The sequence below is a fragment of the Equus quagga genome, chromosome 8, assembly GCF_021613505.1.
Source record: "Equus quagga isolate Etosha38 chromosome 8, UCLA_HA_Equagga_1.0, whole genome shotgun sequence".
NCBI lineage: Eukaryota > Metazoa > Chordata > Mammalia > Perissodactyla > Equidae > Equus > Equus quagga.
Genome location: NC_060274.1, coordinates 64,377,933 through 64,404,671, shown reverse-complemented (window position 1 = coordinate 64,404,671; position 26,739 = coordinate 64,377,933). Strand labels below are relative to the sequence as shown.

Here is a 26,739-nt window from a genome sequence, read left to right as displayed (position 1 = left end):
AGTTATGGATATGCAGAAATCGTGGCGGACTCCTAGGTGTTAGGCTTAGGCAAGTGGGAGGATGGTGGTGGTTTCCTGAGATGAGGAGCACAGGAAGAGGAGTTGTTACTGAGGGACTACAGAGCAGTACTTTGCTTGTAATCTCTTTTCATGTATGTGTTGCTGGATTGTTTACACCTCCTCTCCTTGGTTCCTTAGAGTTAGGGTGATACTATAGGAGCCTGACCGATGGGTGTTTCCAAGGAATTCTGTTCCCCGTTTGATGGAGCCAGGAAATTTCTTGTTTCCAGAGGCCTTCCTCCTATTACTCTAGAAAGAGGAATCATAAAGAAATCATCAGTGCTTTAAATTGGTGGGGAGGCCAGGTTTTGAAGTTGGGGTTCCATTAGTTTCGTGAATTCTAGTTACCCAAGAAACAGGATAGCTGACTTGGGAGGGAATGGGGCTAAAAATCCTCTCTAATGTCTTCTCATCAAATAGAGTTTAAGAGTGAAGTTACTTGACCCAGTTGAGAGCCCTAATCACAAAGGTGTGAGTCTTTTACCATAACTATATTCAGGTGCCTCTTTTGTCAGACGAGGATGACGACACCCTCATCCTCATCATTTATGAGAGGTGAATCATAGTTGATAGAGCTGGGAATAGAACCTGGGAATCAGAGCTGTGTCTCGTGTCCCAGACTGGCCATTCACATTGTTAAAGACCCTTGTCATCAGATCACATGAGCCCCATGACAACCTTGTTGGATGCCAAGACATATACATGTTAATAGTGAAACTGAATGATTTTAGTTCTTTTTCTTAAGTCAAATTGAACATTATTCTGGTTTATGAGTTGGCATGGCGTACAAATCAGCCTGTCTTTTCTGTGTAAAATGGACATTTTGGTTATTCAGGTTCTGAGCCCAGAGAGTAGAGCTCTGGAAGTGTGTGGCTCCCAGGTGCTGGTGGTTGCCACATGTCCCTTTAGAGGCAGGAGAATCCCTGCTCCTAGTCAGCTGTGATCTGGGCTTCATAGTCACCATCACTTATGGTTTGCTACCGTATCTGCTATAGCCTCCTGGTATAACGTAGAACTTTCAACACAAAAGCCTACATATGTTAAAAAAGAAATTGTTCCCCCCCACCACCAAACAAAGGAAAACATAACCTTCCACCATGGCTACATCAAATTCTCAAGCTTTGGAATAGATAGAACATTTCAGGAGTTAACAAAAAACAATCACTTGTAGAACTTGCTGAAGCCACAATTGTTTAAACAGGTTAGTGGACAACTAACTAGGTCCTTGCTTAGGACTGAGTAACCCAAGCCATTTGTGCCTCTCCTTTGTCCCCCAACTTGCCATCTGTGTTAGTTAAAATATCTAGACCATGGATGTTTAGTAGCTAGAGACCGTGACTATATTTGCATTTTTAACATGTGAGTGAATGTTTCTTATGTTGATTTTAAGTTGGACCAGGTGGTGTCTGCAATATAGCTTTGGTACTGTTTCATAGATACAGCACCACTTGATGTTCCAGAATGAAATAAAAAGTAAAAGTGGCAAATGTTGCTGGCCCTTAGCCCTTCCAAGAGATTAGATTGTGTATTGTCTCCAAATGGCAGCCATTGCTAGTTTAGCAAAGGGTGACCAGAAATGTGATAATACCCTGGTCACTTGGAGAATTAGATGCAGGACACATTTCATGCACATTGCACTTTCTACTCTGTGGGCAAAGGAAATCGGAATTCATTGTGCAGTTGTGTGCATGGTGTTAGTCAGCTTGCTGTTTTCTTGAGCAGCCTGTTGTGCAGGCTTTTACAGTAACATCCTGGTAAAAATGAACACTCCATACGACATCTCCCCAGTAGTTACCCACTGTGAAGTTTAACAGTAAATCAGAAGAGCAAGGAAATTGAGATGGAAAAACTCTGTACTTGGTTTCTGCCGAGGTGTTGCTGGGCGAGTAGTGCCACATGCGACACTGCTGCTAGAGAGTCTCAATTAAAAGCCCCACCCAGTGAATTAGGGATGAAATTTCACCCTGGACTCTCAAAGTCTGACTGCCTGGGCTGAGTGCGGGGAGCACAGAAAAATGTTACAAATGAGAACTGCTTATTTCTCTACCTATTTCATTGCTGCGTTCCACCATGTAAGAATATGTGGATCTTTCATTAGAATTTTTTCTCCAAATTAGCATAGGATTATGGAAATGAGGTAGACACTTATGTTAGATAGTATACAGATTCTGATACTTGAGGTAATATAGAATTTGTTTGAAATAGGGCTAAATGTGAAACCATATTTTTTAAGCAAACCTTCTTTATACCTGCTTCTTCCCCAGAATTCTTCTGTCGCCACCCCTAAAAAGGAATTCTTTTGAATCATATCCTTACTGATGATTCCTTTCTTTTATTCAAGGTTTAGACTTTTTTTTTTTAAGTTTCACAATTGTACAAAACACAAAAGTGCAAACTATCCAGAGACCTTTTTTGGTGTTCTTGGCTTTATAACATAAATCATATAGATCTGCTGCTTGTTTTGAGGGTCTATTGATCTAGTTTTTTCTGTTCCTGATAAATTGTTCTCAGGGTGAAGCACAAACTTACATGTCTGAATAGAGGTGGAGAGAATTTTTGCATTCAAAATATACCCACTTGAAAATTGTAGATTATTAAGGAAATGATGGGGCCTGGAACTATTAGAAGTGTGACTGTTAGACCTAAAGTCATGTAACCCCTACATATGTTTATTTCTGTACGGCAGGCAATTTTGAAGAGTTTGGGTTTTTTTCCCTACAGCAATCTGAATGGGTGTGTTGAAGTAGCTGGAAACTGCTGCAGTAAAAGCCTATTCCATTAATCATCAGGCACCAGCATAGAGGGAACAGAAAACAGTTCCCTAGCAAATGTTAAAGAGAAATTGGGCCTCCCTTCCTGTGCTTGAGCAGAACTGCCCTGGAGAGAGCTCTGCAGCTCCCCGCTCGCTCCATGACCTTGTGGCCTCAGGTGGAGGTGGGCCCTTTCTCTTTAGTCCTTGCTGTGTCCGTCAGCACCATTTAGCAAGCACCCAATTGCCCGACACGAAGAGCTCTCTGCAGAGCTATGCCACCTTCCCAGCTCTCTGGGTTTCCACAAGGTCTCAGGCCCTCGATTTTATTGTCTGTACTCACTTATTTGAGTATCAGTTAGATTTTTGTCATCTGCCTGCCCTTTGTATGTACTGTGGGATGATCTCATGCTTCTACGAGTATTGCTTTTTCCTTCTGGTTTTCGGTAGGCCTCCCCTTAAAAGGAAGAGGCAGTCCATATAGGTTGATTATGGCTCTGGAGCCAGACCCCCCCAGGGGCATATCCGGTTTCATCCTTAGTGTCGTATGATGTTCAGCTGCTCTTCACCTCCTTTTTCTGTATGCAGAATGGAGGTGATGGTAGAGCACCCTTTATAAGCTTGTCGGGAGGCTTCAAAGAGATGAAGCAGGAAAAAACAACAGTCCCTGGAGCGTAGCACACACTTAGTAACACTTAGTAAATATTAGCCTTTTGGCTTTTCTCCCTAAAATCCTATCTGCGTTTCCCCGATTTAAACTTTTACCTGCACCTCCAGCTTTCTTTTGTTTATAGCTTAACTTTTCTTTATAACTTAAACTCGTCTCACTCCAAGTTTCTCATTGTGGTCAACCACCTCATCTCTTTCTCCTTAAGTATTTTCCTTTGTGGTACATTCTCCCATCTCCCCCGTAATCTCAGGGGAGAAGTCTTTGAGATATATCTTGCTCCGTTTTTATATACAAGTTATCACCAAAACTTTTCTTAAAATCTCTTTTCCAGTCATCTGTCCAAATCTACTTATGATTTTACCCAAGGCAGCATAAGTCATTGGTTAAAAATCTCAATTTTGGAATCAGACAATATCTTGGTGTAGATCTCAGCTTTGCCACTCCTTAGCTGTGTGACTTTGGACTAGTTACTTAACCTCCCTGAGCTTCAGGTGCCTCTTTGTAAGAGAGGATGTAATTATTAAGAGAAGATAATTATTACTTTGCAGAATTATTGTGAGGCTTAAATGAAATACTGTCTTTGAAGTTCTTGGCATAGCCCCTGGCCTGGAGTAAGTGTTGAAGCATTCAGCTGTTACTGTCATTCTCCACCCTGTCTGGTCTTCACGCTGTTCCTGTGGCTAGTTCAAAATGACTCAGCAGAACCGCTCTTCCTTACCAGGTAATTTTTTGAAAGACTCAAAGAACTTATATTGGAAGGGGCTTTAGAGGTTTCTAAACCATTCACCTCGACAAAAATCAAAGCTACCATTTGTTAAGTGCCTGTCATGCATGACGTCTGTTTTTTACAACCCTGTATGGTAGGTGTTGCTGGGGTCTGAGATGCAGACACGCTCCCCTAAGCTCTCCCAGCTAGGAGTGTCAGGACTGATGTTGAGCTGTGCCCATTCCTGTTCCAAACTGCAGGTTTTTGTCATCATAACATATTGCTTCCATAATCCTCTCTATTAAAATAAATAAATTCCTTGTCACGTTCCTCAGCCTATAGTTGAATATTTCCAGTGACTGGAGCCTGCTACTTCACATGGTAGCCCATTTCTTTTGTTGAATAGTTGTACAGATTAAATACTTCTGTGTTTTTGTGCTGAAACCTGATCTCTATTTTCTCTCCTTTGATTTTTTTTCTTAAGAAATGTGGAGAGCCCATCTAACTTCTTTTTTACCTGATAGTCCTTTAACCTTTAAGAACTTTTTATTTATTCAAATTTAAATGTTTGAATGTAACTACTGCTTCTTCCATTGTTCTTCCCTACCCTGCACTTATGATGAGTTTATCCAGTCTGGTCCCTTTCGTTTAGGAAATGAACATTCTCTTACACAGGCTCTATTCCGTGTGTACCAAATGCTCTCTGTCCCAGTTTTATCCCTCTGGGTTTGGATGGAGAATAGGTCAGGGTCTTGATAGCCCTAAGTACGCGTTCAGTTTTCCCTAAATAGCTTTGGAGGTGCCAATGGAGAGCTTTGATTTTAAGTCACTCTGCCATAAGTAGTGAGCCTGGATTTTTATTTCAAAGGTGTTTCATTCTCGAGTTAAGTATTTATGGAGTACCAATGTGTTAGCTCCCACAGGCCTCCTTATTTGTCTTTCTCCTCTTCAGTCTCTTGGGGTTATGAGAAAGCAGCAAACAGAGAGCAAGGCCAGGACAAGGCCTTTTAGATTTGGTTTCTCTCCTGCATGGTCTCTGCCATCGTTGGGAGAACAATCTGGGACTCTGAGTGCACAGAAGACTTTAGCCATAATGAAAAACTTTCAGGAATTTTATTGTTTTCTCATGAAAATTGGCAACTGAAAATATCTGGTTCATTAAGAATAAAGCGAATTGAATTTTTACTTTTTCATAAGATTTCATAATCTATTAAGATTCCTAAGTGTCAAATATATTTTGTAATCAAATTCCTGACAGTAGCATTCGCCCAGCTCCCGTGCAGTAGAGTGAAGTATTAGGAGCATTGTGAGTGGGCGGAACTGCCAGGGTTTGAATTCTAGCCTTGCTGCTTCCTGTCAGGAGACTTGAGTTTCCTCAACTGTTACCATGAGGTTAATAATGGTACTAACCTCCTAGGATGGCTGTGAACATTAAATGAATTCCTGTAAAGTGCTTCAGAACAGTGTCTGGTGCATAAAACATGCTCGCTGAATGCTATCATGGTGGTCGTATCAGTTGAGGTAATTAAGTCTCATTTCTTCACCTGGAAGAAGAAACCATCACGGCATAGACAGATGTTCTTCAGAAGGCAACCCACATCTTTAGTAAACTACTTTCAAAGTTGGAGAAACACCTAAGTAAATGTTTTTTATTATATCCTTCTCTTTAGAAAACTACATAGATCTAGCTTCTTGTTCTTTCTGGAATTTATAATGTCCCCACTGTTTAAGAGCTGTTAGAAGTGTATTCTCAAGTTGGTCATCATTATGGTTGAAAGTGCTTTCTTATTCCATGAGCAAGGAATCCCTGCTAGTAAATGTTTAATCATGGAAGTGTAGGCACAGAGATGTGTAGTGGCTCCGTCCTCATTAGAAGTGCACGCCCTGTCCGCAGTGTGAGCGTTGGCCCCCACTTGGTGTCCGTTACCCATTTTGGCATTACACCTAGGTTGGTGTTAGTGTCCTTGCTCCCTGCATTCTGAAGAGATGGGGTGGCCCGGGAAAGCGATGCTGTTTTTGGTCTAAGTATCTGAGGATTGCTAAGACTCTATAAGTTATAAACTAGGGGAAATGGTAAATAACTGAACACACATTCTACTATTGTTAAGAGTAATCTTGGCTTATGATAGCTTTAGCAGTGGGTCTGGCAATTCAAAGGAGCTGTGTTCATTTACTTTCGATTGAATACATACTGTGGTCATTTTTCACTACAGGGTGTTTTAACAGTTGGCTTCTGTCTTCCTCTTAAATTGGAAGCACTTGTACAGAGAACCCCTTTTTGTTCAATAGATCATGATTTGTTCATTCAATTGGTTTTACAGAATACCGATTACCGATAGTTATGTCTCTGATTTATTGAGTGCCTACTATGTCTAAAGCATTCCGCCCACACCATAAGTGGGATGAACAGGACAGAGTCTCTTTTCCCTGGCAAGGTAGGAGGAAAGACAGGAGTGTAAACAACTGATTTTAATGTAAGATGGACTCAGACAAGTCTTATAATTTAGGTTCAGGCATGGGGCATGAGATCGGATCAGTTATTTCCATTAGGAGGCCCAGTTATATGTACTTATTTGGTGGGTGTGGTGGGATTCCAGAAGCTAGAGAAAGGGCCAGCAGTCTATGCTAGGTGGAGAGAAGAATGTGAAGAAAGGCCCCAAGGTGTGGAAGATCTGGCAGGGCTGGGCATGGGGTGCTAGAGACCAGGCTGAGAGTAACTCCTCATCGAATCTTGAATACTCTCCTTCAGAGATGGCTCTTTATGATGAAAGGCTGTCAGAGGTTTCTGCAAAGGGGGATGGAGGTCATATCTGAGATTCTGAAAGGCAGCTGTTAATGTGAACAAGGTGGACTGCAGAGGTCAGAGAGAAGCTTCACTGACAGTTGGGCCTGATGCGGTCTGAGGAGCGCCTGAACCAGTGACATCAGGAGTGAAAAAGAAAAGATGCATTTGAGTGAACTTTCAAAGGTCCAAGTGACACAATTTGTTAACTGATTTACTCTGGGGGAAGGGAAGCTTAGAGAATTGAAAGCGACAGATTTCCATGTTAGATAACCAGGAAACAAGATGCCAATAATTGTTTTGGACATAGGAGAGACACCAGGATTGAGGGCTGGATGGGGGACATGTAATAGTGGGTTCAGCAATGTGATTTTTTGGCCTTTATAGGGTACCCACGTGGATATATTCTCTGTGGTCCAGCAGGTAGGAGTGAGAGAAAACGGATCTGGGAGTCAAGCCTTATAAGAAATCTTTGAGGCCTTGGGAGGGAAGGTCTTTGTCCAGGAGAGTAGAGTGAGAAGACCTGAGTCTAAAGGTCTGACAAATGCCTCCTATTTAAGGAGTGAGTGGAAGAGGCACTAGAAAGATGAGGGTCCCAGAAGAGAGTTTCAGCAGGAACTGGCTGGGTCAAATTGGCAGATGCCGTAACTGAGAAGAGGTTTTTGAGTAGGATAGGAACTCTGATTCTCTATTATACTGTCTTTTTACATTTTTTATTGTAGACATTTTCAAGCTATACAAAAGTAGAAAAGTATAATGACCCCCATGTCCCCATTACCCTTTAATTACCATTAATATTTTATCAATCTTCGTTCATCTGCCTGCCTCTCTCGGGGAAGAGAAGGGAGAGTTTGTTTGTTAGTGCCATTGAGTCAACGTCGATTCTAGTGACCCTGTGTAGACCAGAGCAGAACGCTGCTTGCCTTTTTTGCGCCATCCTCTCATCTTCCGGCGTTGTATCAGACAATGCTCCAGGGCTATTCATAGGGTTTTCATGGCCAGTTTCTCAGAAGCAAGTGGCCAGTTCCTTCTTCCTAGTCTATCTTAGTCTAGAAGCTATGCTGAGACCTGTCTACCATGGGTGACCCTGCTGGTATTTGACATACCTGTGGCATAGCTTTCAGCATCACAGCAACACACAGCCTCCACAGTGTGACAACCGACAGACGGGTGGTCTGTTTCCCTTAGCGGGAAATGATCAGGTCCATGGAGATGAGAGTGCCGAATCTTAACCACTAGACCACCAGGGCTGGCTAGAAGGGAGATGCAGTGCTTTAAAGCCTCATCAAACTCATGTCATTTCTCCCATAGTTTAGTTTGCACTACTTCATAAGGACAAATGTTTTTACTCAACTATAAGTTAGTATCTCACCAATGTTAAGAAAAAACTTATTTTTATTTAAATAATTTGAAGTCCTTGAGAACCACATCAGTGATGCTTTTTAATTCCGTAGAGATTAGATCTCACTCTCAAGGCCCATTTGGGAAATGGGCAGAGTGGCCCGAGGACGATAATAAAATGCTCTCTGCAGAACGAGTGCTTCTCCTTCAGGGCATGTGATGGGTTTTGATAGGAGGCTGTGTTTTCTTTTGTGTGTACACTTATCCCCTGGGAATAGCAACAGAAATCTAAGATTGGGCTTCCCCTCTAGACCATGTGAATTAAAACATATATCCATTGGTCCTGCCATGGTTTAGCTACTTCTGACTCACATACCATCCAGTTCCTAATTCTAAAGAAGTGGTCCTCAATTAGGACACATGGCCCTCTCTGGAGGCATTTTTTATTGTAATGGCCTTGGGCTGAAGGAGCTACTGGCATCTAATGGGAAGAGAGATGGTAGGGATGCCCAGGACAGCCTCGCATAACAAAGGGATAACCTGCTCTAAATGGCAATAATGTCAAGGCTAAGAAACCCTGTTAGAGGAGTAGCATGTTCCATAAGAGAACCGCCCTTTTCAGTCTGTTGTTACATCACATGTTTGTGGACCAGGTTACCATTAAGAATTTTTCCGCTATGGAGAGAGGTTAATGTCCCCGTAGGTGTTTTTCCTTTGATCATCTGCATCACCTAAGCTGGGTTTGGCCACATCTTTGAGCTTACCAAACTTCATTCCAGTTTTTATTTTCTTTGTGTCCTTGGACTCTAACAGGGCATGGAAGTGATTCGGTTTCTTTGAGTAGGAGATATAAGGTGGAATGCACTTTCCACTTTATGTTCACTGGTCTGAGCAAAGTTCTCTCTTTGGAAAGAGAAAATAGCTTGAGGTGGGTGCTATTTAACAAGCAGATGGAGCTGTTAAATCAAGATATAATCTGTATTTCTTCACCCTAATTTGAAATTGAGAAGTTATTTATAGTGATTGAGAAACATAAATTAAGTATTTCACCTTCTTTCTTTGTAGGAAATACAGTTGGAGCATGCAAAGCAAGCCTTTGTGCAAAGGGACAATGCCAGGACCGGAAAAGTCACAGCCATTGACTTCAGAGACATCATGGTCACCATCCGCCGCCACGTCTTGACACCTTTTGTAGAAGAATGTCTGGTAGCTGTAAGTTGTAACTTGCTCTAATGAAGTAGTTTATTCTACCTAGCGTAAGCTCAGTAAATAAGGGATTATAAGAACAATTCTTACAAATTATGTAGAGTTTTTTCCTCTTTAAAACACTAACATTTTCTTAATGTGATCATATATATGACCAAACTTACAGACAGTGTGTGTTTGGGCTAGTTTTAGTGGATAGGTTAATTTGTTATCTGGATAATATGGCATATCTTAAAGAAATGTATTAACTGGTTCTTTTTTTTAAAAAAAGGAAAAAGAAATTTATGATCACATACTAATTTTGCTTTATATTTTGAGGTATGTCGAATGTTCATCTTCACTTTTGTCTATTCTCCAAGGTAAAATTTTTTTAAAAACTGATGCCTACAGATATATTTGTTTGAGTAGTCAGCAGAATGGGAACCCTGAACTTTAGATTCACTTGTTCTTTTAACGTGTGTGTTGAGGCCACAGTGGCACATGTGATAGGAGGAGCCCTACTATTCTGTGTCACAGAGCTTCCATCCTGGTGGCTGTGCAGCCACTCTCTTCACATCAAGGTCCCAGAGAGTGTCCTGGAACATTCTGTGGTGGTGGTTCCCAAGCCTTGATCATGGACCATAAGAATCACCAGGGATGATAATTACAAATTCAGATCCTAAGGTCTCTTCCAGGCCTACCGATTCACCATCTACAGGTGGGGAGGTCCTATAACCTAGTTTCTAAAGCTTCCTAGATAATTCTGATGATCTCTCAAATTTGGGGACGCTTAAACAATGATAACTCTCCTCTTGTTAATCCCAGGGAGAAGCCTTTTTGAGCATTTTCACCATCATCTGAGTTTCCCACAGTGCTTACCATAGGCAGGAACTCAGGGTAGCTTGTCATTTTTCCTTTTTTTTTTTTTTCTGCTTCCTGGTGCCTCTTTTTGGAGACATGGCCTTATGACAAGGCCTTTCTCACTCTGGCACTGTGTTAATCCAGCTCCGTTTATTGGTCCCCCCTTCCCTTCTCCATTCTAAACTCTCATGTCAGCTATTTTAAATGATTACTAAGTGAAGATTTATGTGGTTGTTACCTTATAAAGAAGTGCTTTCCTAATAAAAATATTTTGCCTTGTTAGGGAACGATAGAATTGGAAACCTCAAATTGAAGTTCCATTCATAATGGACGTGCTGTCTGTTTCCCTTGCCCCTGTGAAGAAATATGGTTTCTTACAAATTCTGATTATCAGAATTCTGACCGGTCTTAACCCCCATCAAAGCATATGACATCTCATAATTTTACCATAATATGCTTGTTTGCCAGAAATCCCACCAATGTAAAGTCTGTACTTAAATGATTATTTATTGCTACTTATAAGTAACATGACAAATCATGATATTAATGTTAGATTGACCACTTTTCATAGCATGTTTTGTGTTGGTATAATATAGTTTTGCATGTTTAAGCACACACGTGTGCATGTGTATAATATACTTTTACATGTCTAAGCTTTTAAGAATTGCTCATTAGTTGGAATAAACAAACTTATAAAACATTTCCAATTGAAATTTGAACTCGGTAAATTACTACTGGTCCTGTTGTTATAATCCTACACATGTATTTATTTAGTTTTCTAGGACTTGTTTGGAGAGTACAACTTCTGGTCATGATTAGTTGCAGTTACTTCTAAAAATCATTTATAGCTTTTTTTTTTAATGTGAAAGAAAAATCCTTATGGCCATTTCTTATACACGCTTCCTTGATTACTTCCAAAACTAGCATTTTATATATGTACTTCTGAATCTTCTTCATTCTATAAATTCTTTGTTCATTTTTCTTCTCTGCTTTCTTATTTTCAACTTACTTAAGGCTGCTGGAGGTACCACGTCCCATCAAGTTAGTTTCTCCTATTTTAATGGATTTAATTCGCTTCTTAACAACATGGAACTCATTAGAAAGATCTACAGCACTCTGGCTGGCAACAGGAAAGATGTAGAGGTGACTAAGGGTAAGTGAGAATAAATCTGAATTCTTGCCTGCAAGTATCTTGGTGCATTATTATTATTAGGATGAAGTAGGCAACCAAGGGTTTATTTTATAGGTTTTTCTATCCCACTGACACACATTAACCATATGGTACATGTGTGTTCTCCATCCTTTGATCAGACAAACAAAAGCAAACAAAGCAATCTTTGGCAAGTTTTAAATAAACCAAAGATAGTCTTTGAATGAGGGAACCATGTAAAGTTTCGTAAATATTTTCAAATCTTACTAGAACCTGAGCTTAATTGGCAGCCTCTAAAATGGCCTTCAGAGATGCATGAGGAATTCCATAAACTTATACTGGTGACAGTGTGTGTTGATCTATAGTTTTGGAGCAAGACATCAGCATTTCAGTGAGATTTTTTTTAAACCGAGGATTCCCTTAGGAATTCCACAGCTTCACTAATACAACCTCCTGGAACCTATGCATGTGATGTTTCATATCTGCTTCCTTGTTTTCTCTGACCTGCAATTTGATTAAGATCCTGTGTCATTTATTCAAAGCCCTCAGGTGACACCAAGATTGTAAAGTCAGTGTCAGAGAAACTCTGCTGCGCCCTCTTTCCTAATGAATGAAAGAACTACAAAAATTCTTACCCTGTTTGTCTTGACTTGAATTCTATGACTGATGATAGTGAAGTTTCTGATGTTCACTTGTTCCGGTGCCTTGAGTTAATGCTGTGTTTAGTGGCTATTCCTTCTTGAATCTTTCTGTTTTAACTCTTTTTCCATACAGAGGAGTTTGTTCTGGCAGCTCAGAAATTTGGTCAGGTTACACCCATGGAAGTTGACATCTTGTTTCAGTTAGCAGATTTATATGAGCCACGGGGGTAAGTTGGCCTTTTTTTTTTTTTTTCTTCATTAGCTTAATAAAAGAAGTTTAGGAGGTAGGAGTGGGAGGAGGGAAGCAAACCTAGAAAGAAAGAAGCCAATTTAAAGACGACTGAAATATGGGAAACAAGAAAAGGAACGTTTTAAAGTCCCATAATGTAAATTTTAATAAATTTGTATTTTGTCGTTGCTTGTGTTTGTTTTCCCTCCAGACGAATGGCCTTAGCAGACATTGAACGAATCGCTCCTCTGGAAGAGGGAACTCTGCCTTTCAACTTGGCTGAGGCCCAGAGGCAGGTGGGCACAGGAGCAAATGTGTTTCCTGGGGTTTCTTGAGTGGGCCCCCCCCACCCCTTTTCACTTGCAATTGCCTTTTTGGCACTGGTATCTGACCTGCCATTTTTCCACTTTGCACCAAAGATCTAGACAATTTCAAAAGGCTGAAAGGAGAAATTACTTAGAGATGTTCTGATTAACAGATAACTAGCGTTTGCTTATTTCTCTCGAAGATGGGATGATTTCCTAAATATTGGGAACCTAATGCTCCATGAATAGGCAGAAGAGCTTTTCTTCTTCACTAAATCTCATGGTGAGAGATGTGGGGAAGGCGTCCTATTTTGGTGTCGCTGTCCCCAGCGAAGCGGCGCATTGCCAAATGGAAGCCGTCTTTCCTCCGCAGAGAGGTACTTCATCAGTGCATTGTCTAACTGCCATGCCTTCCGTTTTTCTGAATATCAAAATGAGATAATTTTGTTTAGTCTGGAGTCATAGTTTGAAGGCTTTTAGACCTATTTTCTCTGTGAAAGGATTCATAAGTTATGTGGAAACAATTTGAGGAATGCTAAATTTTATTTTATGGTTAACAGAAACCGATCTCTTGAAGTTGTGGGAGTCAGAAACTTAAGACATGGGACCTCCTCATTTAACTCTTGCTCGACTTTCTGTAGATCACGATTAGAGAATACAAGCCTTCATGGCCTGTGTGGGGCTCACATGATGTTTGTAAAGTAAATCCACTCACAGACGAGCATCGTTTTAGAAAAATACCTCCTTTAAGGCAAAGCCGTCTCTGAATCCTGGGAGACTTAACAGTTTTTGGCATGGAGCTCTGGGTCTGTACAGAGACGCCAGTTTGACCACAATGGGTTGATGCGGGCTACATTTTTAGGACTGGCAGGCCTCGAGCCAGGACCCCCTCCCTTTAGTGCTTTCCCACCCCAATGCAGTGGGGAGTTTTGTGTGTACCGTGTAACTCGAAGTGGTGGGTGTGTGCTCAGTAAATCCTAACTAGGCACCTCTGGAAAACCAGCTGGCTGCTGTTAAAAGCGGAAGCTGATTTCCCCGAGTGCGGGAGAGAGAACTGTGTAATCACGTGCAGAGGTTGAAGCAACATTGCTCTCCCCTCCCTTTGATTTTTAAACACTGCTTACCAGATGATTATCTCTTCGTCTCTGTGGTACTAGCTATTTTAGAAATTTGGGGATTAAGAAAAAGCAGAGAAGTTTTTGTTTAGATTCCTCCTGTTCTCCAGCTGGCAGTGGTATCCCGCAATTTTTCCTTCATGCCCTCCGCAGCTTTTGAGAGTTTATGATGGGTGCTTGTTGATACCAGCCGTGAAAGGGTTAGATGAGATTGATGAGATTTACAGCAGGAAGTGATTGGCTGCTGCTTAGAGGTTTAGAGCAGTTCACAATGGCCTTGCCTGGAATATTCTTTACTATATGAACCCCACTGGGCCTGACAACATTGACAGACTCAAGCAATGGAGGTCACCCATCCGGCAGGCTCGGTGCTAGCAGTTATCCTCAACAGAGGAGTGCAGGAGTAGGAATCTCTCTTGTCTCATTTCTTGAGCATGCTACATTTCTAGCTTCAGAAAAGTTAAATAAAAGTCTGGGATTTCATTTATTTGTTTTTTAGATGAAGAATTAGTGATAGTGGTAGGGCACAGCCCACCATTATTTTCATAGTATTTTCACTCATTATTTTGATTCCAGAACCTCTCTAAGCATTGCATATATATCCATGTAAATAAAACAGTGCCTGTCTTATGGATGCATCTGTCAAAATAAAGTTACTATTGACTTCCAGCTATACAGGGATAGAGTTGAAAACACCCCATGGAATTTGCAGAAGAAATGTTTTACATTCTAAAAGATGCGTTATTTCTATGTAAAGCTATTTTCGGTTAAATGACTTTGAAGGAATTTCCAAATTATCTCGTTGTATTGGAATTGTGTTACATTGACAGCAACTAAAATTTAGTAGGTTGATAGCTGGAGTGGGTAATTATTTTTATTGTTCATGGATTTTAATTATTGTGGCTTTTGAAAAAACTAATTTTATTGAATGTATTTATTCATTCAACAGGTATTTATTAAACAATAACTATATGCCACCTTCATTTGACAACTCTCTGTGACATAAAATTACTATTTTATTTATGTAGACAGAGAAATGCAATACTCTGAAATGTTATGACATCAAGAACACTGTAAGGATAATAGGTCAAAAGAAAACAATAGGGCCAGCCTGGTGGCACAGCGGTTAAGTTCACACATTCTGCTTCTCAGCAGCTCGGGGTTCGCCGGTTCAGATCCCGGGTGTAGACATGGCAGCGCTTGGCAAAAGCCATGCTGTGGTAGGTGTCCCACATAGAAAGTAGAGGAAGATGGGCGTGGATGTTAGCTCAGGGCCAGTCTTCCTCAGCAAAAAGAGGATTGGCAGCAGATGTTAGCTCAGGGCTAATCTTCCTCAAAAAGAAAAAAAAAGAACAACAATAAAATAACAACTGACTGGCCTGAATTATGAATTTAGAAAAGACAGACAAAAAGAGAAGAAAGTAACCATCACCTGTAATACAACCACCTAGTTGTGGCCACTGTAAATATTTTGAATGTCTCTGGGTGGTAGGATAGCCAACATGTTAGTATTATTTTTATATGCATAAAAAATAATTGTATTAAAAAATAACATTGCACACAGTCCTTAATATTGTTTGTAAAAGATTATCATGAAATAGTTCAAATGTTTAAAAAGGTAGAATAGTGTCGTGAATACCTGTCTCCCAGCCATATTATTTTTAACCAGTTTTCACTTTATAATACCTTATGAACATTTTTCTTAATATCATATATTCTTTTACAGTATCTTTTTTAACATTCTTTTTTTTTTTAAAGATTGGCACCTGCGCTGCCATCTGTCGTCAATCTTTTTTTCTTCTTCTTCTCCCCAAAGCCCCCTGGTATATAGTTGTATACTCTAGTTGTGAGTGCCTCTGGTTGTGCTGTGTGGGATGCTGCCTCAGCATGGCCTGATGAGCAGTGCTGTGTCCACGCCCAGGGTTCGAACTGGTGAAACCCCAGGCCACTGAAAGAGAACGCATGAACTTAACCACTTGGCCGTGGGGCCAGCCCCATTTTTTTTCTTTTAACATTCTTGTAGCTTGATCCTTGTTTCCATACATGATTATTTTCTACCCTAACGTTTTACAAGTAGAATTGCAAGGTCAAAGGTCATATACATTTTAAGGGTTTGGGTATATATTACCAAGTTTCCCTTCAGTTTATACTTGATTAAATGGCAGTTTTGAGAAGCCCTGTTTTCATCAACTCTTGCCAGGCTGAGTATTGCCATTAAAAGCAAACAAAGAAACAAACCCCAAAACCTGCCAATTTGATTGATGAAGAATGATCTCTCATTAATGTTTTTAAATTTGTATCTCTTCGGTGACTAATGAGAACTGAACATTTGAAAATAGGTTCATAACATTTTTGGGGGGTACATAATGCCTTTCATTCTGTTAAATTTGATTTTAAACATTAACAGCAGTAATAACTTTTCAGTATTAAGAACTTAGAGAATCTAGCCCTACCTTCCTGTTTGACATTTTAGTTGTATCATGAATTTAGAACCCAGGGGTAATTTTTAAAAATAATTTGTGCTCTTGTTTGTTCTATCCTTTCTACCTCCTGTCTTCCCGCTCTCCAATTGCTGTGCTTGCAAAGAAGTCCTCAGTCAATTCATCTCGACCAGTTCTCCTACAAGTCGCAGAGTCGGCCTACAGGTTTGGTCTGGGTTCTGTTGCTGGAGGTTAGTCACAGATGAATGCAAATTTTTTATTTTTCTTGTTCCTCTTATTTTTTCTCTGATTTTCCACCTAGAAATATTAAAGGGCAAAGCCTTCTCTGGTCTTCCCCAAGCCAGTTACTAGTCTGTACCTGAGATGGGACAAGAGCAAAGGGAACTTCTTCCCCATCCCTGCATGTGACCAGGGACGAGGGAATGGCTTTTTTTCTCTTGCTTATCTGCAGATCGGCTTTCTAAAGACAGGTTAGTAATGAGGTTAGGCTGTAGTGATGTGCTTCTTTAAGTTTGAACTGTCCACGACGTGCTTTTATAAGGAGACACTTGAATGAACATCCACAGTTGTTTATTAAGAGTATAGAAAGTTAGTGCAGTTTTAAAATCTGCCCATGCAAAATTTGTTTCTCTCCTTTTATCAGTCTTCTCTGACTTTCACGAGCTTCCCCTTTCCTCCAACTGACCTTAATTCCTTCTGAAATATTGGTATTATTTGATTTTAGCTGTCGGAGCTACTGCCGTGTATCCTATTGATCTTGTAAAAACTCGCATGCAGAACCAACGATCAACTGGCTCTTTTGTGGGAGAACTTATGTATAAAAACAGCTTTGACTGTTTTAAGAAAGTGCTACGCTATGAAGGCTTCTTTGGACTGTATAGAGGTTAGTGCCATGTGCTAAATTCATGTAAGGTGAAATAATACTCAAAGGTTTTTCCATCCGAATGCCTGAAATGTGTTAGAGAGACTGCGTTAAAATGGAAATGCAGCAGATTCTCAATTATCCATGCTAATGGAAGTAGGCTGGAGGCTTCTAGGGCATGGCTAATCAGAACAGCACGTAATCTGAAAGCCTTTTGTATTGCTCTGTCGTACGTTTTGTTTCTTAAAATTATTTTTATAAATGTGTTCAGTGAGTTTTTAAAAAGCTCGTATTGTTTATGTTCTTGAAACTTCAATCACCAGCTAATAGAGGCAAGCATCCTGGGGACAGGACAGAGAGCCCCTGGGGGATTGATCGTCCTTGAATATACCAGGAAAAAGTCTATCAAACGGGTAACTGAGGATTCAGGAGAGCCCTCCTCTACTGTCTCTTTCTGAGTTCAGGGTGCCCCTTCCTTTCCTCGGACTCTGTGCCCAGTGGAGCTGATTGACACACCACTCTAGCCAGGCAGTCCTTCTGTGCCCTGCTGCTTCTTTCATCGTCTAAGTTTCATTAAGCAACGAGAACAGTAGCAAAATATGTCATCACTGATAGAAAGGATCCCAAGACCCTGCCTGCTTTTCCACTGCATTGGCCTAAAGAGGCAGGACTTTACTTCCCAGCCCTCTCTTTGTGATTGCCTTCTACGAAGGGAAAAGAAGTAAGTTTATTTGCATCCAGGAAAACACAGTATCTCAAGGCAGTTGAAGCTGAGCCACATTACCGTTTGGCAACCGCAAAACTGGCAGGATCTTTCTTCCCCGCTCCGACTAGTACTTGCTCTAGAAGAAGAAATTAATCTTTCGTACTCGGTGGAGACAGACCTTGGAAGTGGCAGCCATGGGGACCTGTGCCTCTGGGCCTCTTCTGCCATCTGCTGACTCTAGTCTTTACCTTAAGCACCCAAGTTAAGGAAAACAAAGACCCCTCTTGAAATCTCTCACCTTAGAAACTGGGAGCTTTCAAACTCCAGAGAAGTTCCATTTTGCAGGTTCTATTGTGTAGGTAGATAACGCCCATCAAAGGCCTTTTGATCTTTTTCTGCCCTCTTTCCCTCACCCCCTGCCTCGTCTTACAATTGGGAAGGTCTTTGACCCCAGGTGATTGATGATGACCCTTCAAGGGTCACTGCCTTCCATTTGAAATACTTTTCCCTCCTGGTGACAGCAAACCTTGCAAATGAAATGTCTCCCTCTACTACAAGGTTAATGTCACAGTTCCTGCTTTGCAGTGATTCAGGCAAAGGCTACCACCTTCCCCGTTCTCGCAGGTTGTTTTCTGCAGGGAGAGCTTTGAACCTCAAGTTGGACACACGTCTGAGCCTTGGCGTTGCTTCACAAACTGCTGTTAGGGGCTTCCCTTGGTATTGAATTAAATGCCATGGATGCCCTTAGAATTGTGAGAAATTTTTTTCTTCTTTTTTTGTCCTGCTGAATGTCTTTAATGTGCTTGTGTTGACCCAGTTTGTTTTAATTTGGAATCCCTTCTGTTTCCTCTTTGACCACACCCAGCAGGTCCTGCTTCTTGGTTGCATCTGGATTTCTTTCCTTGACCTGTCCTTTTGACCCCATGGACAGAACAGCTTAAAGCACACCTGAGTGCTGAGGGCTGCGCTGGCATGCGCCACCCCACAGACCTCTTGCTGCTTTAGTTATTACCTCTGTGAGATGGAAGGGGCCGGTGTTAGCCCCTCAGGGAAGGGGAGTGTGCCGGCCTATTAGAGAGAAATGGAGGCTCACTCTGAACCCCAAAGAGGCGGCTCCTCACCCTTTTTCTGGTTTAGAAATAGCCATTTATCTAACCTGTTTTGAATGCCTTAACCCTCAGGGGTCCTCAGTGAGAGGATAAGTAGGGTGTGAATATAAGATCAGTTCTGGGAGTCACCTGTGTTCATTTCTCCCTGATTTCTTCTCTTTTCTAGTAGACGATTTTAAAACAGAAGATTTACTGTAAGACTTTGTTTAGCTCCGTTCTGTAATTTGGATCTTGAGAGCAAAGAGATGATTGGCAGTTCACGTTTTTAAAAAAATGGTTTATAGTCTAATTTCGTAGATGACTTATTTCTATTAATTGGTTGGGGACCAATTCCCTTTAGTGCCTTGCACAAAGTCATTAATTAATAATTGTATATAACTGCGTACTTGTAAATGCTTATCATTGGGTAAGACAGATCAGATGAAATGGGAAACCATTATTACTAGCAAAAAACTATAATAGAAACAAAAAAACCCTGAAGTATTTCTAAGAATCAGTATTCTAACCTTTGTATACAAAGTCAAGATATGCATGATTCTTTGACTATAAATTTCTCATTAAATGTAATTTTATTGTTTAAAAATTTTATTATTCCCGGGGAAAACTTAAATTTCAATTCTGAGAATTTAGAATTGCTACTGTTAATGCTTCACCTGGCAGTATTTGAGAAGATGTCAGTGTACATCTCTAATTTATAAACATGTTTTGAAATATTGAGCATATTTTTTCCTATTATGGAATTTTGCTTAACATGTAATTTTTCCGCATCAAGACATATATAATTGCTAATATTTCCTGAATAGTGTAATTTGGAAATGTTGTATAAGTAAGTTCTCTCCCCTATTTTAAAATTATCTTTATGCATATTTTGGAAAAAAGTTGGCAGTTGGCCCTGAAAAAAGTTGCTTACGGCATGTATCCTTATTATAAGGTTAATAATCATCTCTCTGCTTTTCTTTTTGTGACAAGAATACAGATCTCTAAAGGGAAGCTGTTTTTGTGTTTAGAAGTAATTCCTCGTAGAACTGCTAAAATGAAAGTTATTTTTAAAGAACACTTTCAACACTCCATCGCTTTTTCTTTTCTCTGGTACGTGCCAGCATCTGCACGCAGTTCTGGCGGTTACCCAGTCGTAGTCAGGGAGCAGGTTTGAGTCACTGCCCTGTAGTCCAGAGGAGAATGATACCACCGCTGTGGGATTGTTAGCGCGCGTCTTCCGTGGACGTCGAGTCCTGTGCCTCGGACAGCCACAAGTCACTTTGGTATTGTGAGTTGGTTAGGTCTTACTCTGTTTCTTTGTCTCGGGAGTCTCTCATTTTGGGGGTAAGTTTTGGTTGTTAGAAATCCTATGAGACTGACTCTGCAAACCTTCTCTATAATACAGACTGCTTTCTTTGCAAGAAAATGATTGCTTTTCCTAGGTTTTTCTGTAATTTTTGAAAATCACACCCCCGGTTGAAATAACACCAAGATAATCCAGATCTCCCTGAAGTCCCTGTAAAAAAATCTTCGTCTGTTTCTCCCCTGTCTCCAGATTGATGTTTGGAGACAACTCAGGTGTTTAAAATCCTTAATGAATTACCTGACAGCTTATTTGGTTTGCATGAATCGCATGACCAAATAAGTCAGTTATTGGCCTGCTATAGACTTGGCTATTAAAGAGAAACAATTGATTGGGTAATCATCCATACTTAAATGCTCTTAATGTTACGGGAATAACTGATTTCTGCCTTCAAACTTTGCTACTCTCTCCTCCCTCAAATGCTTCAAGTAATGAGATGAGCAGTCTTAGAAATGGGAAAATAATTTGGGGAGGATGTTGGGGAGAAAGGTGGATTCAGGAGGAATTAGGATCCATGAGAAAGACTTCTTAAAGAAAGGTTTTTGTTTTTGTTTCTGCCGATGGGAAAAGCCATAAAGAAAATCTGCCAGAAAGAGAAATTAGATCATTTTATGAATTAAACTTAATTTGGAACACAACTTAATCTTTTAGGTAATTGCCAGAAAACTTTTTTAATCAGCGCATTGATCCAGGCTTGCAAAGTTTTAAATGTATCTGTTTCAAGTTGTCTGTGTGGTGCAAAAGCAGTTATCTTCCATCCTGGAATGTTCTCAAGGTGACATCTAGAGGATATTGTGGTGATATCTCCAGAAGTTATTGATACGTTTGCATTCTAGAAGGAAGTTTTGTCAGACAGCTAGTTTAAGCTAGGTCTCTTCTTGTGGTTAATGGTTCTATATAAGAGAGTATCCAAGTTACATGGATGCCCAGTGAGATTCCTCTTGTGGCTAAAAATAAATTTAAAAATCCTAGCACCAAAATAAGATGATAGGAGTTCCTACAACTCTGTTTTGCATAGCTTAAGAACACACATCTTGGAGCAAACCGCAATGAACTGCGCTGAGTCATGGGTGTCCATCCTCGTCTACCAAAACATCTAATAAGTGCAAATGGATGGGTTTGAGTCTTATTTTCTTGGCCAATTTCACTTATGGTATTAAGCTGTGAAAAGATCAAAAGGCAGATATTTGGTTATAGGAGACCAAATAAAAATGAATGAAAGACTTGAACAGTTCATGAGCTGGGTAATTGAATCTCCAGAAATCTACAGTGAGCCAACTGTACTGAGCACAGGGCATTAAAATAGGAGACTAAGGTAACACAAACTTCAGCTAAGGTGGGTGGGGTGTTATCAGAGGCCTGAGGGGGCCAGATGAGAGCAGTGACGAGCTTGGAAAGTTGGGAAAGATGACAAAAAGGTGAAACTAGACGTAGCCTGGAGAAGAGAATATTAATAAACAAATTAGTTCCAGGCCTCAAGAAGGATGATTTATAACGAGCTACTGTCATTGCTGAGACTGAAACAAGGGAAATAGATTAAACCTCAGCAGCAAGGAAATAGTTTAGATACAAGAAAAGATAACTGGAACCCTGAAAGTTGCCATATACCAGAGTGAACAACTAAAGGGGTGGATATAATCCATCTTCCCAATGATCTTCCCTTCTGGAAAGCCCCAACATAGAGGAAGAGTCAAAGGAACTCAAGTTCTTTCTAGACCATGATCAGTATCATTCACTTACTGTAACGCTCAGTCTCCCAAAGGAATCCTGAGCCATAGCTAAGATAGCAGATGGTTCTTAACAGTTTGAGTAAAACATTTAACCCAGATAAACAAGCGTCTAAATCTTAATATCTGCCATTGCCCCCTGCCCCTGCCATTTCCCCAGCTCCTCTGTATAGTCCCTTGGGATAGCACCCCAAGAGCTGGTAGAGAACTGCATTGTAATGAGGATTGTGAAAGGGGATAGTGTAGTGGGGAGGGTGGAAATGCCTTATGCCTGGGGGCAATATGAGTCAAAAGCCGACAGACAAATGGGAGGGGAGGAGGGAGGGAAGAATGCTTGAGCAAGTGAAGAGAGAAGGCCATGGAAATAGGAGCAGGAATAAAAGCTGTGGGACAGGGGCGCAGAGTGCTGATAGCTCCAGAATGAAGGTTAATCTGATGTTGAAAGCAAGGAAGGTTCTCTGGGAAGATAGGGCAAGTGTAGTGGCCTCAATGGTGAGGTCAGGAGGGTAAGAATTTAACATCGGAGGGGTCGCCTCTGGGTTGAAACTAGATAACACAAAAAAAGTGCTGGAGGGGGCTTTAGCTATAGCAATAGGGGTCTCTTAGGCATTAATTTCCTGTACAAAATTCTGCTGCTTGTCTCTGCCCTGCGTGTCTTCTACCCCATTTTATGTGCTCTGAGCTACCTTTCTCAGGGCTGGGCTGGGCACTCTTGAACTTGGTTTTGTCTGACCTGAGCTTGAAACGCTGCCTTAGTTGTGGAGGTTCTTCCTTATTGTGGCCCCTCAACATCTATGCTCCTGCTTGTCTCGTCCAGCGTGGTCTTTTGGGACACCTGCTACATGTGGTTGCTGTTGTCCGTGGACGTCACCCTGGCTCCTGACCCCACTGGCTTTCCCTGAACCCCATTCCCAAGTTATTCCCTGACTTACTCATTCACCAGGCCGTAACCTACAACTTGGCTCTGCTGTTCGGTGCTTCCAGTGTTTAAAGAACCTAACATTCAGGAGCTGGAGAGGAAGAGATGGAGGCCTGATGTGGATGCCTGTCACGTAGCCACCCTCCTTTTGTTGTGTGAAAGGGCCAGTCAGTACAGGGTGACAGCCCAGTGTGAGCGGGGCCCAGAAAAAAGTTTCAGAACAGTCTGGGCCAGAAGAAATGCCTTTGTAGAGCAGAGAAAGAAGCTGGAGCCGTAAGTCCACTAGAGTGAACAGGGAAGAGCTGAGTGTTAGGGGTTCTGGAGCTGTGATTGAAAATAGTGGGGACCTGAATTCGACTCTGAGTGCCACTGCATGGTCACCAGGCAGTTACTGACTTGGAACAAGCTGCTTACCCTCTCTAGATTCCAGTTTCCATGAAGGAAGAAGAGGAGGATAGTGATGATGATGGTGATGTTGATAAAGATAAAAACAACCAACCAAAACCACTTCTGTGGTACTTACTGTGTGTTTGGCCCTGTTCTAAGGGCTTTATGTATATTAACTCATTTCATCTTCAAAACTACCCCATGAAGATGGTACTGTGTTTATCCCCATTTTACAGATGTGGAAACTAAGGTACAAAGAGATTGGATAACTTGCCCATTACACAGCTAATAAATAACATTCTGAATGCAAATTCTGGACCAGCCTGGCTCCAGACTCCATGCCCTTAATCACCTGGCTCTCCTGCCACTCAGTAGAAATTATGTTGTAAAAAGTTGCTTATCATCAGAGGTTGAGAAATGTTTAAGTTCTTAACTAAATTAAAGTTCTTAACTACATTAAAAATGTAGTTGAGGGGCCAGCCCCATGGCCTAGTGGTTAAGTTCAGTGCACTCCACTTTGGCAACCTGGGTTCAGTTCCTGGGCACGGATCTACACCACTTGTCAGCAGTCATGCTGTGGCAGCAACCCACATACAAAATAAGGAAGATTGGCATGGATGTTAGCTCAGGGTGAATCTTCCTCAAGCAAAAAAAAGAGGAAGATTGGCAGCAGATGTTAGCTCAGGGCAAATCTTCCTCAGGGAAAGAAACAAAACAAAACATGTAGTTGAAGATGTATTGTTATGTCTGTACTACTCCCTTGTCTTTGCCTAAAGTGGGCGGGGCCACTAGACACTGTCAGACCGTATGTGCCCTCACTGCTGTTCTAAGGATGGGCATAAAGCCATGGGAACAGCCTTATACTAGTTACCTAACTCTGGGCTTGAACATTATTCAGGCTGAACTGCTTCTTGTAAGCAAGAAGAGAATCAAGGATATGCCTTGAAGAGTCAGGTAGAAAGAAACATCACATTTTTTTGAATACATAATATAGGTTGTGAACAGTGTCTGGCTCTTTGTGTACATGTATTCATATAATTATCATAATAAACTAGTGAGTCATAATTAGCATCCTTGGCTTACCAGTAAGGAACCTGGCGTTCAAAGAATAATGTACCCAAGGTCACTTAGCATGGAAGAGGTGCAGACGTGGGGTTCCAGCCCAGGTCTGTCTACCTCTAAAGGCCATGTGCCAAGCCCTTCATTTTGCTGCCATGCCATTGAAATAAATAGTTTTTTTTTTTTTTAGGATTTTATTTATTTCCTTTTTCTCCCCAAAACCACCCAATACATAGTGGTATATTCTTAGTTGTGAGTCCCTCCACTTGTGGCATGCAGGACACCACCTCAGCATGGCCTGACGAGTGGTGCCATGTCCGCGCCCAGGACTCGAACCAACGAAACCCTGGGCCACCAAAGCAGAGCGCGTGAACTCAACCACTTGGCCACGGGGCCGGCCCCTAAGTAGTTTTAATTAGGGCAGCATTATTAATGAGTTTTGTGTAGTCCCTTCCAACTCTGAGATTCTAGAATTTCTGAAAAGTTTTTAAGTAAAGAATAGCATAGTAATCCTCTGATCTAGCACATACTCACAGGAACCTCCTTTTGGGGTCCCATATGAAGCTTAAGTTGGAGGTTCCTGATGTGGGCTCAGTTCCCACACCTCTAGCTCTGTTCTCACTGGGTTGCAAAGGGACTGGAATCAGAGGGGATAGTGTGATTTATATCTCAGCCCTATGAAATTTGAAGACAAAATACTATATTAATATTGTACCCTGTAAATCTTTTCTCGCATTAGCAGCCTTCTGGTAAAGTTTGCCAAGGAAGCATTGCCATATGTGCTGATGGAGCTGAACTAAAATGAGAAGATTAGAAAACTAACCACACTAATAAATTTCATTTGAGGCAGTTGGAAAATAGACTGCTGTTTTGACAAGTTAGAAACAACACACACATCCATTCTCTGTTTCTAATGGTACAATGAATTTCCAGAATTCAACAGATGCATCTTGTATTAGAAGCCTAGTTTTTCTGCTGAGTTACCCAGATGTCAAACACACGTGTCCTTTAAACTTCAGTGTGATCGTGTTGAAGGGCCTTAACGAGCCTGGCTGTTTTAGGCATTACTGAGCCATGTTACCCCTCCTCTCTCTGAAGTCAAGGAACCAGGAGGGTGATTGAAATTCCCTCCTCTGTGACTTTTCATTGTCCCGCAGAGCATCAGACCTCCCAAAGGATATTTACCCAGGACTAATGGTGTCAAGGCCTGCGTCTGTGACGGTAATCCACAGCCACCTTTGTTTCCCTGTTTGGCCAGGGTAGTCACCGCAAGAATGGTACTTATCCAGGACCTCCCTCAGGGCCGACATCTGGCCCAGGTCTTAGGAATGGATTTGTACTTCGGTTTTATTCTTAGTGAGTTGAAGTTATTCATTTAATAGAGTGAAACTTGGGGCCTTCGATTGTGTTACTTTGACCTCCTAATTACTCTCCTTGCCTTGGGTCTCTGCTCATACCATCTGTCCTTCACCTGCCTCTGGAACTTTTTCCTTTATGAACTTTACTCTGTACTTTAAAAGCCACACTGTGCATCTACAGAATTTGGTCCAAGCTCCTTAGTGTGGCCTGGGAGAGAAGCAGTGCAGGGCACCAGGTGAGAGCACCCCCGAGCCAGCCTGCCTGCGTTGAACCTACTGCCCCATCTAACAGCTGAGTGACCTTAGGCAGGCTCCTTGAAGCCTGCCTCAGTTTCTTCATCTGTTCATGGGGATAAAAGTAACATGCACCGAATTGTTGACTTGTTGCGTGGATTAAATGTGTTGATTCACATAAAGCACATAGAGTAGTGCCTGGCGTGTGGTAAATGCCCCCAAATATGGGCTGTTGTCATTATCACACTACTGTTATTTATTACAAGGTCTGTGATCTAACCACAGCCTCCAGTGATCTTGCCCTGACCCTGAAAGTGCCATGATCTTGAGATTTTGGTGCCTTTTCACGTACTGTGCCCTCTGCCTGGACCACCTTGCCCTCTGTTCTACTCATGTCTCTTCTCTCCACTGAACCTCTGCTTATTCTTAAAGGTCCAGGTCAAGCATGTCCTCTTTGATGCTGTCCTCCTTCCTGCAGGCAGAATAACTAGCTCTCTCCACTGTGGTCCCGAAGTACTTTGATACCCCTGGGCTGAGGCGCTCACCACTCTATTCTTAGGTGATTTGTCCCCTCTGGCACACGGAGACACCTAGGTTTCCCTTTTCTGGTAAACTGAGAATTTCTCCAAGGGATGGCACAGATCTTATTGTATTCTTCCCCCTTCCTTCCAGTACCAGGCACACAGAAGGCATTTGATAAATGTTTGCGGAACAAATAAATATTTGCTGCCCTATATTTAGTCTTAAATACAGGGTTTTCTCTTTCGTTTTTTGCTGTTCACAGTGCATTACTAAATTTAT

At 41.4% G+C, this 26,739-nt stretch overlaps 1 protein-coding gene across 2 annotated transcripts in view; it reads left to right on the top strand.

Annotated features, from left to right (window-relative positions):
- Nucleotides 1–26,739, top strand: part of SLC25A13 (solute carrier family 25 member 13) — a 188,207-nt gene that overhangs the window by 99,139 nt on the left and 62,329 nt on the right. Inside the window, exons 6-11 of one of the 2 annotated variants that reach the window (XM_046670429.1) lie at nt 9,374–9,520; nt 11,369–11,507; nt 12,279–12,372; nt 12,586–12,670; nt 16,384–16,465; nt 16,960–17,118. In XM_046670429.1, coding sequence (XP_046526385.1) covers nt 9,374–9,520; nt 11,369–11,507; nt 12,279–12,372; nt 12,586–12,670; nt 16,384–16,465; nt 16,960–17,118 — 706 coding nt within the window. Of the gene's footprint in view, nt 1–9,373; nt 9,521–11,368; nt 11,508–12,278; nt 12,373–12,585; nt 12,671–16,380; nt 16,466–16,959; nt 17,119–26,739 lie in introns of both variants that reach the window. The other variant, XM_046670427.1, reaches the window with a different exon arrangement.